The 18,262-nt window shown below is 49.0% G+C and overlaps 1 protein-coding gene and 1 non-coding gene across 4 annotated transcripts; one reads left to right on the forward strand and one right to left on the reverse strand.

The window, feature by feature from the left end:
- Nucleotides 1–27: 27 nt before the first annotated feature.
- On the reverse strand, nucleotides 28–17,203 carry Ing5 (inhibitor of growth family member 5). Of its 3 annotated transcripts, none has more exons than XM_076914703.1 (8): nucleotides 17,075–17,203; nucleotides 14,634–14,705; nucleotides 10,854–11,020; nucleotides 10,018–10,129; nucleotides 9,777–9,867; nucleotides 6,510–6,645; nucleotides 6,326–6,387; nucleotides 28–3,867 (listed from the first exon to the last, which is right to left on the reverse strand). In XM_076914703.1, the coding sequence occupies exons 1-8, from the start codon at nucleotides 17,109–17,111 to the stop codon at nucleotides 3,825–3,827; spliced, it is 720 nt and encodes a 239-aa protein (XP_076770818.1). In that variant the 5' UTR covers nucleotides 17,112–17,203; the 3' UTR covers nucleotides 28–3,824. The 3 variants fall into 3 exon arrangements, with proteins under 3 accessions (XP_076770818.1, XP_034377168.1, XP_034377169.1); XM_034521277.2 differs by having other exon boundaries at nucleotides 9,777–9,870; XM_034521278.2 differs by lacking the exon at nucleotides 17,075–17,203 and adding an exon at nucleotides 16,343–16,673 and having other exon boundaries at nucleotides 9,777–9,870.
- On the forward strand, nucleotides 12,047–12,150 carry LOC117722807 (U6 spliceosomal RNA). The gene has a single exon (XR_004608577.1). It is a non-coding gene; the product is annotated as a U6 spliceosomal RNA (small nuclear RNA).
- Nucleotides 17,204–18,262: the final 1,059 nt, after the last annotated feature.

An 18,262-nucleotide genomic window follows, 5' to 3' on the forward strand; every position in this document is an offset into this window, starting at 1 on the left:
CTGTTTTCAAAATGATCTACTTTCAAATGTTTCTTCCCAAAAATACTTTATTTATTAAACAATATATCCATAATCCATGATCCAAAAATACAGATATACATCTTTACATTATTTAATAAAAAGATTTACAATAGTATCTCTCCTTTACAAAGGGACATAGGTAATAATAATTCCTTGAAAATAAAATGTGACATTCATGTTAAAGCTGAATCATCCTGATGGATGGAGTGTGGTGAAGACCAAACACCACAGCACATTCTAAGGGAAAAGACATTTCTTAGACCTCCCCTACTTTAAAGCTCCTCTCAGCATAGACAGCGAAGACCAATCTCTGTTCATAGAAAACAGGGTTTCAAAGCCTGAAACAAATGTTCCTCACTGTTAGATTTCAAACCCTGAAGACCTACCTAACCTCCCAGCCCCCTAAGGGCCAACCTTGGCACTGCAACCACATGGGAGGAGTTGCTGTCTAGATGATGTTATTGCTTGAAGCATTCCTGCCAAGGCCTTCTTGGGACAGGTGAGGGACAGAAGGCAAGATGCTATATACACAGGAGCAAGCAGGTGCCCACTTCGCCAGCCATCCACAAACCCTCACACCACAGGGCTCTTCACTGCAGAGTGGAAGACATGGCTGGTAGCCTGTCTCCTTCTGACCCCACCTACTGGATAGGTGAGTGGTCAGCGCTGCTTGGACCATCATACCACTAACATGTTCACAGATCTGGGGGCTCAGTTTTTTATTAATTCATCATGCTTCTTTTCTAAGAAACTACTGATAATGTGCACAGAAAAAAAGGAAGATGACTCCTCTCCTCTCAGCAAAACACTCATGTACTTACAAGGGGAACTACACAGGGAGGACTCAGCCTTGGCTCAGGCAAAGCAGCTACCAAAGTGACCTGTGGGGGTCACCCTACCCACTCTTTTTATGAAGTTCGGATAGCTCAAGAGCCAGATCTCGACAGGCAGGCATGAATGAGGCCTGGTCCAATGATGGAGACACTAGGGCTTCTGGAACAGGGCTGAGTGGTGTGCACACGGCTTCTCAGCACCTGAGGCAGAACTGGTGCTGGGACTTTTCCTTGAGTTTCCTCCTTGCTCACACATAGTAACAGCGGGAACAAGCCTTCCATCAGGGTACTAACAATGACCCAAAGAGTTTCCTTTCTGCTCCCCCCTCCGCCACCCCCCTTCCCCCCCAACACACACATTTTGTTGCCAGGGCATCACTTTTGGAAGGCAGCTTTGTTCACCTACATGCAGCTAACGCCACATTGAGCTTCACACTTGTTAGGCAAGTTTTTCCACCATTGAGTTAAATCCCCAAACTCACGAATTCTGGTTTTTCGAAGCAGTATGCAGCTTATTTTCATGACATTATAACTGTCAAAAAGAAAAAGCAGATAATCATAGAAACTTACAAAATAAATAAAAGTCAGAGCCAATATGTAGGATGGCCCCAGGTAGAAGAACTCAGGGGAAAAGCCAGCATGACCTCAGGGAGCCAGAAGATGAAGCTGACCCAGCCTCTGACACCTCCACCAGCAGACACCACTTCTTCCTGACCATCAAAGGGCTCAGCTGCCTCAGGCTGAATCTCTAGTATTGACCCAGTCTCTAAGGCATCGTCAGGCAAGATTTGATTAAAAACTTCCTGTACTTAGAGAAACTGTTAAAAGGTGGTCCAGACATGAGGGCACACATCGGAAATCCCAACATTTCCTAGCTACAGCAGGATGACTGCAAGTTCAAAGCTAGTCTTTTACATAATAAAGCCCTGCCTCCCAATAAATAAATAAATAATCTAAAATTTAAGATTAAAAGGAAGCATGAGGCCTAACCCCTAGCACTGAAGAAAGAAAACAAATGGTAAAAGAATAAAGAAAAGGCTGGGGTGTGACTCAATCTGCAGAATGCTTGCCTAATGCAGAGTTCTAGGTTGGAGCTGGCAGCAGTGGGGCATGCCTCTAGTCCTAGTCCCAGTACTTGGAAGGCAGAGGCAGGAGAATCTCTAAGTTTGAGGTCAGCCTGGTCTACAGAGTGAGTACCAGGACAACCAGGGCTACACAGAGAGAGCCAGCCGGTCTTGAAAAACCAAACTAAAAAAAGTTCTGGGTTTGGTCCCTAACATTGCAAAGCTAGACCTATTGGTGCACACCTGTAACTTCAGCATTCGGGAGGAGAAGGAAGATCAAAAGATCAACGTTATTCTCAGCTACACTGGAGTTCAAAGCCTGCCTAGGATACATGAGACCTAGTCTTTTTTATAGGGGGAAAAAAAGGGGAAAAAATTCCTGTAATTTACCCTCACAACCAACCCTTAAAGGCTAAGTTATGTCTATCTAATCTGACATTGAGAGGGTTCCCCAAGAAGAATGCCAGCCCCATTCCCAAAGCTCTTCCTAGCCTAGAGAGAAACTTGGGCAACTGCCTATCAACTGCAGCAAACTTGCCTGGTACCTACTGTCCAGGAAAGGTCAACATGGACCAACTTATTCAGTAGCACAAACACAGCCACTGCTGTCCAGTAGGAACCTGACCATGATGACATGGGATGGGCGGAGACAACTCCCTTCTGCTTTGTCTGTGACCATCATAAGAAAACAATGTACCTGTTGCTATATAAAAAGCAGGCCCCTCCTTACATTAGAAATTGCATAACCCAGCTGTCTTGCAGGTCTTTTTCTGAGGCAAGGCAAAGAACCAGTTGGGCTCTCTTAATTCTTCTCTGAGAGCCTGAGTTACTGAAGAACATGCCAGAGGATTCTAAGTCAACATTAGCTCAGGATCCTGTCACACTAAAGGAACCACCACAGATGCAGCTCACCAGGCCCTGTGTATATATCCCCTCAACTATTTCAAGACAGTTCCAACACTGGTTTTGTGGACAGTGGTTAAACAAAGAGTACACTCTAGTTTCCTACCTTCATTCCAGAACTGCTATTGGGCACACAGAATCACAAATCATGTCACATAATCATAGTCCCTTGAACGTAAGCTGCTGGTCTAGTGGGATGCAACACAGCAGAGATCTACAATCAGCTCACAGCAGACTGACTCACTTCATAGACACACAGACCCATGACCTTCATGCTAGTACAATAATTTCATCTTCACAGTAAAAAAATAGGCGGGAATCCCAACAGAGCAGGAAGTTCAGCCTGGCTGTCTGTCCGCCGCTGGGCAGTGCTGGCTGTGGTAACTGACAGTCCGAGGCTAATGGAGACACAATCTCCAGGGAGGGCTGGAAGCTCACAGGAAAAGGTGGTGCACACGACAACGGAGAACACTTCCACCTGGGAAGTGCCCCCGTCCCTTCCAGACACAACAGAGGGATCTTGGCCAAGAGTCCCTGGTCTCCAGTCAGGGTTAGAGCACAGCACAGAACAGTGCCTGATAATACTTTACTCACAGAGCAACAGGTGTGCTGCCACAGACAGTCCTGGAAACCGTGGACACTCAAGGCTGACCCTCTCATCACAAAGCAGTGGCAGTAAACAGGTTAAAATGTGTCCACCCTGCACCATGCACTTTGCCTACAGCCCAAACTGACACACAGCACTGATAGTGGCCATTCCCGGTGCTGGGAGGTTGCGGGATGGGGGAGCCTGCTCCTAAAGTCACTGTGGCAAGTCCCTAGGAGATTGTTCTGTGCAAATGGTGCAGCGGCTTCTTGTTTTAGGAAATATCCAAAATTACAACTGGCCACTGAGTTATTAAATATCAGTCGAAATAAGGTAGTTTTAAAATGAAAGATAATATTGCAACATGAGTGAGGAAATATATTAGCTTGCTCTTCGGCCTGGCACACAGCCTCTTCTTTACTTCTTCTTCCTCTTTTCCTGAACACATCGTGGACAAAACCTGTGACAAGAAAGGCATTGGATCACCATTTCTCCTGGCACGCAGGACACCCAGGACTACTTCCTGCATATCTATCGCAGGGTAGCTGGACTCTGGTAAGAAAGTGTCAGAGAACAGCTACACCAAGTAAGAGGTGCTGTCTTTCCTCTGGGGAAAGTTGACATCTGAACTACGGGTTCAGGCATATCTGAAGCTGACTAAGAATACATACCAGCACAGCCTTAGGATCAAGTTGATAAGGCTGGTCATAATATGAGGTGTCTACTATAGAGTGGACACCAACAGCTGGCTGGCAGATTGGACATACTGAAGACCACATGTGCAGATACAGGCCTGGTAAGCCAGTGGATAACAGTTTCTGGCACAGCTGCACTGGGCCCTGGAGCCTGTATGGGTCACACAGGTCACACAGTGCTATGGTTCAAGCACACAGGTCAAGCACACATCAGAAACTCAGTGTTCACGGACACTCAAGAATATAACAGCCACTCATGATCCAAAGGGACATTCTAGTAAGTTCCCCACATGGGAGATACCTCTAACACACATAACAGCTAACATCACTTCCCTCTGTACTGAGAAGCTCAGTACCTAGGCCTGTACTACAGTGACTGTGTCAGTCGGAAGCTGTGTGTCCCTCCGAGGAAGCCCATTCTGGCAATCTACAGAAAGACCACACTGGAACCCCATTCCCCAGCTCTTCTGTCTGGCTTTGGCCCAGCACATGAGGCAGCTGTTAGGCTTCCAGACTCTCAGAGGAAGCACCCCAACAGCTTTGCCAGTGCAGTTGGACACCCCGACCTGAATATCCTACAAACAATCACCGCATCTAACTTGAACTCAGAGTCAGATCCCATGCCTCACATGCTCGCTCTTTTCCTTTCCTCAGGAGAGTAACCAACATTCACGGCAGCCCAGCTACATGCCCACTCTCACATGCCCACTGCCACACAGCCCAGTGACACACCCGCTCTCACATGCCCACTGCCACACAGCCCAGTGACACACCCGCTCTCTCATGCCCACTGCCACACAGCCCAGTGACACACCCGCTCTCTCATGCCCACTGCCACACAGCCCAGTGACACACCCGCTCTCACATGCCCACTGCCACACAGCCCAGTGACACACCCGCTCTCACATGCCCACTGCCACACAGCCCAGTGACACACCCGCTCTCTCATGCCCACTGCCACACAGTCCAGTGACACACCTGCTCTCATGCCCACTGCCACACAGTCCAGTGACACACCTGCTTTCTCATGCCCACTGCCACACAGCCCAGTGACACACCTGCTCTCATGCCCACTGCCACACAGCCCAGTGACACACCCGCTCTCACATGCCCACTGCCACACAGCCCAGTGACACACCCGCTCTCTCATGCCCACTGCCACACAGTCCAGTGACACACCCGCTCTCATGCCCACTGCCACACAGCCCAGTGACACACCCGCTCTCACATGCCCACTGCCACACAGCCCAGTGACACACCTGCTCTCACATGCCCACTGCCACACAGCCCAGTGACACACCTGCTCTCTCATGCCCACTGCCACACAGTCCAGTGACACACCTGCTCTCATGCCCACTGCCACACAGTCCAGTGACACACCTGCTCTCTCATGCCCACTGCCACACAGCCCAGCCAACTCCCACAAGGCACAGGCACAGCCAAAGGACCTGCCATATAGTTCCTGTAACATGAGGTAAGAAGCCATGTGGAGTAGTTTATAATCCCAACGAAGTGGGATTACACTCACACAGCACACACACCGGCAGGGCGCTGACCAAAGCCCTTGTGCAGAGCATGCACTCTCCTCTCCCAGCTGACTCTCTAACTGGTCACAGGCTGATCTACACACCGAGAATGCTACCATGAGACGCTACAAGTGCTCCTCTGAACAGGGAACAGTTCCTACTATTTCATTTCAAGAATATGCATCCATATTTAACTCAAGTCAACAAAACCAGGTTCTCAATCAAATAAAACCTTGGGGACATCTTGAAGACCAGCCTACTGCTGAGCAGATGTAGGATGAGAACAAGAATGCACAAGCCTCCTATGCCGATTCCTGCATATGCAGAGACCCCAGGGAGCATGCTGAGTTCACAGCTAATTTCTCTTGTTCTTTACAGTTCTCAATTCTCCTAGAGACAAAAGCCTTATCTCCTTGCCTTCATTTAAAATCACTTCTCTCCAATCTGCAGCTAGAAGGGAATAGAGTTCAGCAACAGAGCCTGGCCTGACATACTAGACGCACACCAGGATGGAGGGAAGGAGCCCAAACAGCTCTTCTTCAGAGAGTACCGGTATAAATAACATATAAACCTGGGCAGCAGGTGTCCCTCTCCACCACGGCCCTCCCCAGCCAGGACCAATGTTGCAGAAATTCAAGACATACAAGACCCGGAGCACCAGGCACACTTGCCTAGGCTGCAGTCACCCCATACTAACCACTTTCCTTTGGGCTTTGTGGTGAGATCCACACAGGCAAAGTGAAACCACTCAATGGGACACTGCAAAGCAAGGAGAAAGCCTGTGTCACACCATGCATGCTGCATGGTAAACACAGAAAGGCCAACACCCACCCATGTCTACATTTGTCCCCGGGTATACGTATCCTTCATGATCCACTCACATCCGGATTGTCACAGCCGATCATCTCCCCGTAGGACACCTGGTGGCACAGGCAGTATGTAGGCTCGTTCGGATCCACAGGCATGTCCAGCACATCAGAGGGGTGCACAGATAGGATACTGTCAGTAAACTCAGACCTGACGGGAAAGGAAGAATCTGATGACCAAAGGGCACCAAGAGGCAGCAGAAAACAGCATACAAGGCCACGCTGTAGAAGGCCATACTGTAGGGACATGGACCACTGTCAGCAGACAGCTGACATCAGAGAAGAGTCTATTTGTGTCTTACCCAAGTCTGGCCTAAGGGTTGAGGCATTCACCAGCCCGCTACAACCAACAGATTTCCCCTTGTCCCATGAGAAGGGACAGTGTATCCTCTGCACTTACTCAGGTATCCTCACCCCAAAAATACACTGGCAGCCCCTCTTAGCCTCCCTTGGGTTCCACGTATCTAGCCATTAACCTCACCCAGCTGCCCACCAGGGTAACAAGAGCCAGTATGGTACACGCTGCTCTGCTCACTCCCTGATGCCTATAGCTGCCTCTGGGTCTCTGACCAGTAGCGTAGTGAGACTCCTACCCCTGTAACTGCTGCCTACTCAGTCCAGCAGCACCCATCACTGTAGCGCTGGACATTAAACTTACTCTTTACTTACTCAAATAACTGTAAACTTTCAGCAGCCTGACAGTATAGTCCCTATACCTGTATTACCACTGTCCCTACCTACCCCTGAACTAGGAATGTACAGTGATAAATCAATGTGGTCAGTCCCCAGGAGAGCAAATGGCAAATGAATGGCATGGCACAGCTGCCTGGGCTCCTTGCCAGTTAATTTCCAATTGTCCCTGGGCCTTTGCAGTTACTGCAGATATGCGTGGATGTGTACACTCCAGCCCAGCCCTCAGGGGGTCTAGAAGTGGGGTCTCTCTGTAGCAGGGAACCCATGCCTCCACTCATCTGTCTCTTTAAATAGAAATGTCACAAGAACATGTCCAAGTCTGAGTGCTCTACAATATTGTTTGTAAGCAACTCCCAAGAGGTCCTTCAAGCAGGAAGGAAACTTTATATTAAAGACCTATGACACTCTGTGCCTTGCGTCCTGGCCTCAGTGGTCTCTCCATGGCCCTACCGTCAGTGGACACCATGCAGCCTCCTCTAAGGTGGCAAGCTGAGCCCAGCAGTGAGCCTGTGGCTACATATGTACTTTCCCACAGGAAGCTCCACCCAACAGTCCCAGACATTCAGCTATCATGTGACCTAAAGCTCAAAATCTCCAGGTTTAGTTAGTCAGGTATGGGGTCACTCATCTTTAAGTCAGCACTTGGAAAGCTGGAGCAAGAGGGTCCCAAGTTCAAAGCCAGCCTGAACACTGAAGGAAGGTCAAGGCCAGCCCATACGTACTAGGACGCTGTCTCTCAAAGAGAAAACAAAAGCAGAGGAGAGCAGAAGAGGATGAGAAGACACCCTTGGAAGTGGGACCCACAGGTAATGCCTGTCCCTTGGGCGTGTGACTTGCTCTGGCTCTTGACTAGGTAAGCTTTCCTCCCCAGATGTGGCCAGGAAGTTTGCACTGACATGACTACCCATGGGATTCCCTAACAATCCAGGTAGCCCAGAAGGGACTTAGCTGCTTATCCAAGCTTTAGAATAAGGGACTACAGAAGAAAATGACCCCTTTGTTCCCACATGTAGGCCTTGGCTTGACAGAAATCGAGGCCCTGGGGCAGCTAAGGAGCTAACATTGACCTTAGCTTATAGAGCTCAGATGGTCTGACAGTCCTAGGAAAGTAACTCCATGATACCCATCATCTGGCCAAGTGGTCACTGAGCCACAGGAACCTGACTGAGCACTCACTGTTCCAAGTCCCCCATGGAGAATGACAGCTACCCCCAAGCTGGAACTGAAATATTTAGCCCATCTCATCTAGGTCCTCACAGGGACCAGGACTATGCAGAACTCCAGGTTAGCAACAGGAAACTGAAAGATTCGGTTCTGAAGTCACACCAAGCTACCACCCTGATCCAGCAAGGCCAGGATTTCAAGGATGCTTGCTGTCTCCGGATGCCTGCTCTGTGGAAGCTGCTCTGTGAATCAGATGTCAAGGTCTAACCACACCCTTTGTTCCAGCAGTCTGCTCTGTCTGAACACATGTAAACTGGGATAGTGTCTGCACTACCGTTCAGGGACAATATAAAGTCAATGCAGAGCAGGTGCCTGTCACCATCCAGCCACCACAGCAGCCAGCCCAGCAAATGGGCCTGAAAGCAGTGACTGTCTCCTAAGCATCAGGCATAACATGATGGCTCCCATCAAAGGAGAAACTGAACAGCCTGCCTCAATCTGTGTGTTTTTAGGAGCAGTTATAATGCCTGAGGCCTTAGGAGGATGCCAGCCTATGGGCACTGGTCTCCCCACCACCTAGAAGCCCTTTTCTGGCTCCTCATGCTGAGGACGCTCTGTGAAACACTCAGCAGCAAGAACGCCTGTACAAATCCAGAAGCAGCAGAGCCACAGAGCCTCTGGGTTCTGGGAAGGAGCAAAGACATCACACTGCCACCCAAAGCTCAAAACCACCTCTTAGAGGCAGCAGGACACTGGAGTAATAAAGCTGGGTGATCTTTAGTGGGAGAGGGGCTTTCTCCATCTGCTGGATTTGGCAGGACTCATGGCCCAGCTACCAACATGACACTTTAGGACCTACATGTGGCAGCCTTCGACACTCAGGCCATGTACCGAATGTGGGAACTCAATGAGCTACACTTCGACAAAGGCAGAGTGACAATTCCCTCAGCTCTGGAATCTGTCAGACTGGGGATACCTGACATCCTCACACCCAGTCTCCCCTCAACCCAGAAGCAGTATGGGCAGTATGAACCGGAGGCAAGAAAGGAGACTGAAATCGTGGGCAACCTGTGGGAAACAAGAACTCCCAATTCAGAGCCAGGGCAGGTTCCCACAATCCCTGAAGGAGGATGTGTGGGAGAGAAACCCTGGCTCAGTCTGTCTGAACTAGAGAGGAAGAAATCACCCTAAGAGATCAGAGACAGTCACTCTACAGCTTTTATATCTACAGTCACATAAGTCATTTTAAAAGAAAGCACTGAGCAGTGGTGGTGCACACTTTTAATCCTAGCACTCAGGAGGCAGCGGCAAGCAGATCTCTGTGAGTTCAAGGCCAGCCTGGTCTACAGAGCAAGTTCTAGGACAGCCAGGGCTGCACAGAGAAACCTTGTTTCAAAAAACAACAAGCAAACAAAACCCTCTTACCCGCTTTTATGCTTCTTTTTCTTTGGGGTGTCCTCTTCTGATGTCCTCCTGCCTCGGCCCCGGGAGCTTCTTTTTTCTTTCTGACTCCTACCTTCTGAAGAACAAAGACCCCCATTATTCTCACAGAATAGACCAAAGTGGAGCAAGATTCACCCAGATTCATTTAAACTCCTGTTCCTAATATTTAGACAAGAGCCTTCAAAATTGCAATCACTAATAAACAGAATGTCAGCCAACTTGCTTTTCAAGCTCCGTGGTCCAGTGCTTTCAAAGTCACTTCCATCCATTCTGTCCTTCAGATCAGCCTCAAAACGTGCCAGGTCAGCATCAAGCCTTCGGATGTGTTTATCCACCTGCAAAAGGACACTTTAAAATCTGACTTCAGAGTAAAAAGAAGGTCAGGGATTCAGCTCGGTGGCTCAGCCCTTGCTTCCTATGCAAAGGCCCTAGATTAGATCTCCCAAGACCTCAAGGAAACACAAGCAAACAAAACATGGTTTTACCAACAGTAAGACAAACAACCCCCTCCCCCCCCAAAAAAAAAATCATGAAAAGAGGCCCAGATAAAGACCCCCAGTGTGTCCTCTTTCTAGGTGCTCAAAACTCCTACTCTAGATAGACATTTCCATACACCTTACACATTCCCACACCCACACTCATACACCTTACACATTCCCACACCCACACTCATACACCTTACACATTCCCACACCCACACTCATACACCTTACACATTCCCACACCCACACTCATACACCTTACACATTCCCACACCCACACTCATACACCCTCATACATTTCCATACACCTTACACATTCCCACACCTACACTCCATACACCCTTACACACTCCCATACCCCCTCACACACCCTCGTACCCCCTCACACACTCCCATACCCCCTCACACACCCTCGTACCCCCTCACACACTCCCATACCCCCTCACACACTCTCCTCATATACCCTCACACACCCCCGTATCCCCTCACACACCCCCATACCCCCTCACACACTTGCATACTCTCTCCTTCAGGGGCACGGAAGGCAGCAGAAGGCTGCACCGGCCCCTGCACTCACCATTTCGTAGGTCTGCATGGCCAGCTGCACCTTGTCATCACTGTACTCCTTGCACTTGCTGTAGGCGCTCTGGATCTTCTGGAGGTGCTCCACACGCTGGGCTGATGAAAGAGTCTTCACTGTGGAAATATACTCTGCAGCCAGGATGTCGATCTCTGCTTTCTTATCTAATGAGGACAGGTGACAAGTGGAAGTGAGAAGCAGTGATTAGTGCCTGCCTCTGTTTCCCACTGTTGGGATCAAAGGTCTGCCACATTTTATTAGTTTTGTGTGTGTGCATGTGTGGATATGTGCACATGAGTAACCAAGGAGGCCAGGGGTATCAGATGCCCTGGAGTTGGAATTACAGGGAACAGTGAGCCTCCTGATGTGCTGCTGAGAAGCAAACTCAGGTCTTCTACAATCCGACAACCACTGAGGCGGCTCTCCAGCCACTAGACCAAATTTGCTTAATTTCAGAATCTAAACAATATCAGATTTCTCAACATCAACATGCAAGTCAGGAGACAAAGCAGAGATATTCTCAACATTATGAAGAAAACAGATCGTAAAGACCCAGAGTTCCACACCCAGATGAACAGCAGTCAAACAGAAGGCTGAAACAACTACACTGTCACATGAAGTTCACCTTTAGCAAAGTTACCTGTCCTTCTGTCCCTGTCAAAACACAGGGACAAATCAAAAGGGAGAACTTCCAGGATCCAAGGAACAGGCTTCTCCAAAAAGAATGCAATCAGAGATTTTCAAGAGCAGCAAAGAAGGGTGGGAGAACACACGGTAATCAACAGTCTGGGGAATGGGGACCCTCCAGCAGGATCTCACTCTGACAGCCTGGGGGCGGGGGAGTGGCTGGAAGCAAAGGGCAAAAAGTGGGAAGCAAAGAAAACAAAGTTATCAATAACTCCAAGGAAAACAGTTACTCAGAAAAAATCTTGTGAGAGCCGGGCTTAGAGGTGCACACCCAGCCCACGAAGGCAGAGGGGAGTATCTCTGAGTTCAAGGCCACTCTGGTCTACAGAGTGAGTTCCAGGATGGCCAGGGCTACACAAAGTAACATTGTCTCAAAATACATTAAGTCAGTCATGTACGTACAACACAGGGCTGCCCTGCAAACGCACCCTCTTCACCAGGGACTATAGTAGACCACACCCTGGAGACAGGGAAACAGTGCTTGCTGTCCAGAAGACATCTTCGTGCTTGCTTCGGCAGCTCATATAATAAAATTGGAACAACTCAGGGATCAGCAAGGTCCCTGCACAAGGATGATACGCAAATCCGTGGAGCATTCCATGTTTTAAAAAAACAAAACAAACAAACAAACAAAAAACCAGAAGACATCTTCACTGTCATAAATAATAAAACCAGTCTGGAACTGATTAAAAATAAGAAAAATCAACAAGAGGGTAACAAGTCCAGCAGGATGACAGTGGCAGGTAAAGGAACTTGCCACCAAACCTGACCATCTGAGTCCAATTCCCAGGACACATGACAGGAAGAAAATAAACAACTCCCATAAATTGTCCTGTAGACCTCACAGAGACTACTGCAAGCACACACATGTACACAAAATCAAATAAAATGTAATTTAGAAAAAAAAGAAGCCTGGTATGGTGGTGCACACCTTTAATCCCAGCACTCAGGAGGCAGAGTCAAGTGCACCTCGGGTGAGTTCCAGGCCATCCTGGTCTACACAGTGAGTTCCACCTAAGACAGAAAGAAAGGAAGGAAGGAACAAGGGAAGGAAGGGTGAGCGACAAGATCCGTGGGTTAGAAGCGGGGAGTTGAAAGCCTGGCAGGACAGCACATTTCTACAATCCCAGTACTTGAGCGATAGAGGATAAAGGATTAGGACTTCAGGCCAGCCTTGGCTACACAGCAAGTTCAAGGCCAGCCCAGGCTGGGAGACCCCATTTGGAGGGGTGGAGGGACAGACAGTGAACTGGCTCAGTGGCTGAAGATGTTTGCCATCAAGCCCAATGACCTGAGTTCAATTCCTAGAAAGAATCGATCCCCAAGTTATCCTCTGATCTCCACATATATGTACACTATGACAGAAATACATGTACATGAGTATTCACATACACAAATCAATTAACATTAAAAAAGAGTGAGGTGGAGAGATGGCTCAGCGGTTAAGAGCACTAGAGCCTAAGAACTGGACTTTGACTTCCAACACTCACTATGGCAGTGCATAACTGCCTCTAACTCCAGCTAGGAGACCTGACACCCTCTTTTAGCCTCCATGGGTATCTGCACACACATACACAGGCATATACACATAAATAAAAATAAATAAATCTTTTTCAAAAGTCTTAAGTAGGGCTGGAGAGATAGCTCAGTGGTTAAGAGCACTGACTGCTCTTTCAGAGGTCCTGAGTTCAATTCCCAACAACCACATGGTGGCTCACAACCATCTGCGATGGGGTCTGATGCCCTCTTCTGGTGTGTCTGAAGAGAGCAATGGTGAACTTAGATACATAAAATAAATAAACAAATCATTAAAAAAAGTTTTAAGTATATAGGGCTGGAGACTTAATCCTCCAGCATCTCACAACCATCCTAACTGTAGCTCCAGTGAGTCTGATCCCCTATCTTCTGATACCAAGGCACACAAGTAATACAGATACATAAATGTAGGCAAAACAATTATGCACAATATAAAACAAATATGTCTTTTTCTTAAGTATGGAAATAGGAACTGGAGAGATGGCTCAGAGGTTAAGAACACTGGCTGTTCTTCCAAAGGACTGAGTTTCAATTCCCAGCACCCACATGGCAGCTCATAACTGTCCATAACTTCAATTCCAGGGGATCTAATGCCGTCTTCTGGCCTCTGGAGGCACCAGGCATGCACGCCGTGCACAGACATGTGGGCAAAATACTGGTACAAATAAAGTAATTTTTAAAAAATAGTTAATAGTATGAGAGTTGAGGAGATAAGATATGAACCTGTGCAGGATGGGAGACAGCCGAGCAGTGGCCCACCCATTTAATTCCAGCACTCGGGAGGCAGAGGCCAGTGGATCTCTGAGTTCAAGGCCAGTCTGGTCTACAGAGCAAGTTCTAGGCCAGCCAGGGCTACAAGAAATAGGCTGAGGAGATGGCTCAGAGGCAGCAAAAGCATATGGACATGAGCCTGAATCCTCTCACACTTAATAGCCAAGTGTGGCAGCATGTGCTTCTGTATTCCAGTGCACTTACTGGAGATGATCGGCAGAAACTGGAAAATCCCAGCTATCCTGTATATGCAGCAATGAAGACAACAAGAGACCCCCTTTAATGCCTGGCAAGTGTATACCTCCCACACACACACACATATGCCTGGCAAGTGCAAACACACACACACACACTTAAAAAAATGTAAGAAACTAAACCTGAGTTAAAAGTACCAGCACTCCCCTGCCCTACCCAAATACTTGGAAGGCTATGAAAGGTGCACTGAGAGTTTGAGGCCAGCCTGGGCTACAGAATAAGACACTGTCTCAAAACAAAGAAACACAGAAAAAGGACCTAAACTAGGCATGGTGGTGACATCTTTAATTCAAGCATTCCGGAGGCAGAGGCAAGTGGATCGCTGAGTTTGGGCCTGGCCTGGTCTACATAGCCAGTTCTTGGCTAGCCAGGGCTACACAGTAAGACCTTGTTTGGAAAAACAAACAAAAAAACAAAAAAAAGGACCAACACTCCTTCCAAGACCTCTACTATTCGAGGTCTCTTCAGGGCCCTGTGATGTCCTTCCCTGTCTCTCTATAGTGAAAACCCAGCTCAGGCTATACCCACCTTCTGTTCTCTGGTCTAGCTCTCGCATCAGCTGGAAGTTCCTCTGAAGTTCACAGGGAAGGTTCTCAATGCCTGAAAGAGACAGGAAAAGTTGCTGTACTTCTCAGTAAGACAAAAACCTGCCTCCACAGATGGGAGAGATGGCTCAGCTGTTACGAAGAACACTTACTCCTCTTCCAGTAGCCTCAAGTTCAACTCTCAGCACCTATGAAAAGGCTCACAGCCATCTGTAACTCTAGTTCTAGGGATCCAATGCCCTCCTCTGGCCTCGGAGGGCACCGCATACATGTGGTACACATGCATACATGTAAAACACCCATATACATAAAATGTACCTTATTTTAAAAAGTGGGGGAGGACTGGAGAAATGGCTCAAAGGTTAAGAGCCCTGGCTGACTTCCAGAGGTCATGAGTTTAATTCCTAGCACCCACATGGTGGCTCACAACCATCTATAATGAGATCTGGTGCCCTCTTCTGGTCTGCAGGCACACATGCAGGCACACTGCAGTGTACATAACAAATAAAAAAAAATTAAAAAAAAAAAAAAAAGCCGGGCAGTGGTGGCGCATGCCTTTAATCCCAGCACTTGGGAGGCAGAGGCAGGCGGATTTCTGAGTTCGAGGCCAGCCTGGTCTACCAAGTGAGTTCCAGGACAGCCAAGGCTATACAGAGAAACCCTGTCTCGAAAAACCAAAAAATAAATAAATAAATAAATAAATAAATAAATAAGGAGTTCCCTTTTAAAAAAAAATCTATCTCCAGGGCCTTATACTAAAGCCTGCAATAGCAGGCTTCATCTATTTCTGTTCTAGTTTGGGGACCAAAATGATTAAGACCTTGTAGGGGTTTGGTGTACCAAACAGTGAGCACAACAGGCTGACAGTTTCAAAAGCCCCAGAAGCTGGAGGATGCAGAAACCTGCCCCCAGCAGACACAGACAGGGAAGACAGCTGAGACTCCGCCCCTGAACCACACCCTCCCTCCTCCCTAGGTCACACTCAGTGAACTTCAGCCAGAACCTGGGTCCTTGATTTCTCCAACTATGTCCAGATCCCTACCATGCCAGGAGCTGCAGACAATGCTGTCCCAAGACATTGCTCTCCCTGCAGGGCCCAACATAGCAGTCTCTAGCCACACAGCTATGAGAACTGGAAAGGCAACCGGTGGCATTGAGCAGTTCACCAGTACCTGTGGTTAGAGTGAGCTGCTTGGCAAACCACCCCATGCTGCTTTTCTGCCCACACTGCATCCCCAGGTGCAGATACACCTCAGTCCTTAAGTTTACAGCAGGCTCCAGCTCCCTCTCTGGCTCTTTCTGCACTCAAATATCTCCACAGTCAACAAGGCCAGCATTTTAGAGCTAAACCTCATAAAACTTGCTGTTTTAAGCCTATAACTTCCTGAGCTCATCAAGACATTCCTGTCTACAGCTTGACTCCTGTGACCCTGGCAACTATTTACCCTTCTATCTTCCCGTGGACCTCTCTACTCTCAGACAGAGGGACCCTTATCTGCAGCTTCTGCATCTCTATTTATGCCCATGTCTTAATCTTGTGAGCTTTAAAAAGATGTTTTAAAAAAGTGTGCCCCAACTTATCAGTGACTTGTAGGGCAATAAGGCTCCTGACAACACGTGGGTGGCACAGGGCAGGTGGGGAGAGCAGACAGGGACCATGCCAGCAGTGACATGAACTCGCCTTGAACCCACCTCAGAATGCTCACTGGATAGACATCAGAATAAAGATGGTTCACCTTGGAGTCCCACTGCCCAGTCCCAAGTAGAAAACAGGCACCCCACTGGCTAGATGCACCTCCCTCTAAAGGGTCTCAATTCTTCCACTGTAGAGTGGGAAATAATCCTCCTCCCAATTCTTGCCGGGAGCCAATCTCGCCCTCTATAAATAAACGGGGTTACCAATGCCTGGGATGTCAAAGGTCAACCCGTTACACAGGGCATCCTCCCTTGCCGGGCTGGCTCGTGATAGCACGAGTTCCCTCGAAAAACGCACCCCACTAGCCTAGAGCTCCTTCCTACAGCTCCACAGGCAAACAGTGGCTTTGGCTCTACAGCTAGATCTTAGCACCACAAGCCTCAGGTGAAGAAGGGGCGGGCCTCCCCGCAACCTAGACTGAAGTAGAGAGGAGGGGATAGGGGCGTGGTCAGCGTCGGGGGTGTGGCCGAAGCGGTGAAGGCGGGCTGAGTCGCAGGCCACACCCCTCCGTGACGCACCTGAAATTGGCGCGGCGGAGGCGGCGGGACCCCGCGCCGCGCCCCACGCCCTCCATCCGCGGCCCCGCCCCAGACCGACCGTGAGCCCCCACAGTCCCCACGATCGGTCCCCATTCTCCCCCGCATCCCGGAGCCCCGCACGGATCGCGGTGGGCCGGGGGCAGCGGCAGCGCGGACCCGCGTAGGCGGCGGCTCGGCCAGAGTGCTTACTGTCCAGATAGTGCTCCAAGTACATGGCAGTCGCCATCTTCGCTGCGGCCACGCTCGGGGTCTGCGCGAGCGGGCGGTGCCGCGGACTCGGGGCGGGGCGGCGCCGCGCGCTCACTATTCATGAGCCGCGTGCTCCGATTGGCCTGAAAGGAGGTGGGGCATGTCAGGACCCACCCCTATGCTTCCGGCCGGCCGTGGTCGCCAGGGGGCGCTGTGGGGCTTACCCTGAGGGAATGCGGGTGGGCCAGGAGCTCCGTTCTCAGCTTGCAATGTGGAAGCTACGTCTCTAGAGCTGACGGTGACTTGTCGAGCTCTTGGCAGGGGACTCCACTTGCACGTGTGCTGGCTCCACGCCTCGCCTGCCAGCCGACACCTGCCGCTCTGCCCGCGCTGTTCAGACCTGGGGTCTGGCCGGCCGACAAGCGACACCAGCTGCCTGTGGTTTCTCCTGGCTGCGTGGGCCTCCCGGAAGGACACCCCCTCACAGGCATCGCTTAGCACCGATGCTCCTTGTGGCTGTCTAGTCCCGAAGGGGCGTGCCCACGCTGGAACTCGGTTGCCTTGACTCGCACTTCGTGGAGAAAGCACGCAAAAATACATTTTACACTCCTACGGCAACTCTGTTACAGCTAATGAAACAGTGCTGATACATTAAAATCCGTAGAGTCCACTCTTAGTGTCGTCTAATATTTCTGACAAATGCATATTAAGTATCCCCTTTACGGCATCCTGAAGAATATTTTCACTGCTTTTAATTCCTCTGGTCTATTACACTAGCACGCGCCCACCCCCCCACACACACACACACACTTATAACCAATAAACATTCAACTCATTTGGGTAAATATTGACCTTATGTTAAAAGTAGAGTGGTTTCTTGAAGAACAGCCGAGCTGTTTTCCACACCGTTTTTTTTGTTTTTTTTTTTTTGTTTGTTTGTTTGTTTTGTTGCCTTCTCCTCGTCTGCACCGACAGTTTCCTTGGCTCCCCATATTCACCAGCATGGCGTATGGTTAGGATTGTAGATTTGGGCTATTCTTCAAGAGGTGTGAAATTATCTTCTTTTAATTCATGATTCCTAACAGTATGTTTATGTTGCGCATGTTTACATATGTGTGTGGCATCTGTGTATCTTCTTTGGGTGTTAGTTTAAATGTTTGCATAGACCTTGATCTATCATCCAAATAG

The sequence above is a fragment of the Arvicanthis niloticus genome, chromosome 17, assembly GCF_011762505.2.
Source record: "Arvicanthis niloticus isolate mArvNil1 chromosome 17, mArvNil1.pat.X, whole genome shotgun sequence".
Taxonomy (NCBI): Eukaryota; Metazoa; Chordata; class Mammalia; order Rodentia; family Muridae; genus Arvicanthis; species Arvicanthis niloticus.

Bases quoted from the DNA above. Each gene is read 5' to 3' on its own strand.
- Ing5 (XM_034521277.2), bottom strand. From the start codon at position 17,111: ATGGCGACTGCCATGTACTTGGAGCACTATCTGGACA. The intron at 10,130-10,853 runs GTGAGTGCAGGG...GTCCTTTTGCAG, and splicing joins CCATGCAGACCTACGAAATG to GTGGATAAACACATCCGAAG. The intron at 9,871-10,017 runs GCAAGTTGGCTG...TTTGTTCTTCAG, and splicing joins TGGACCACGGAGCTTGAAAA to AAGGTAGGAGTCAGAAAGAA.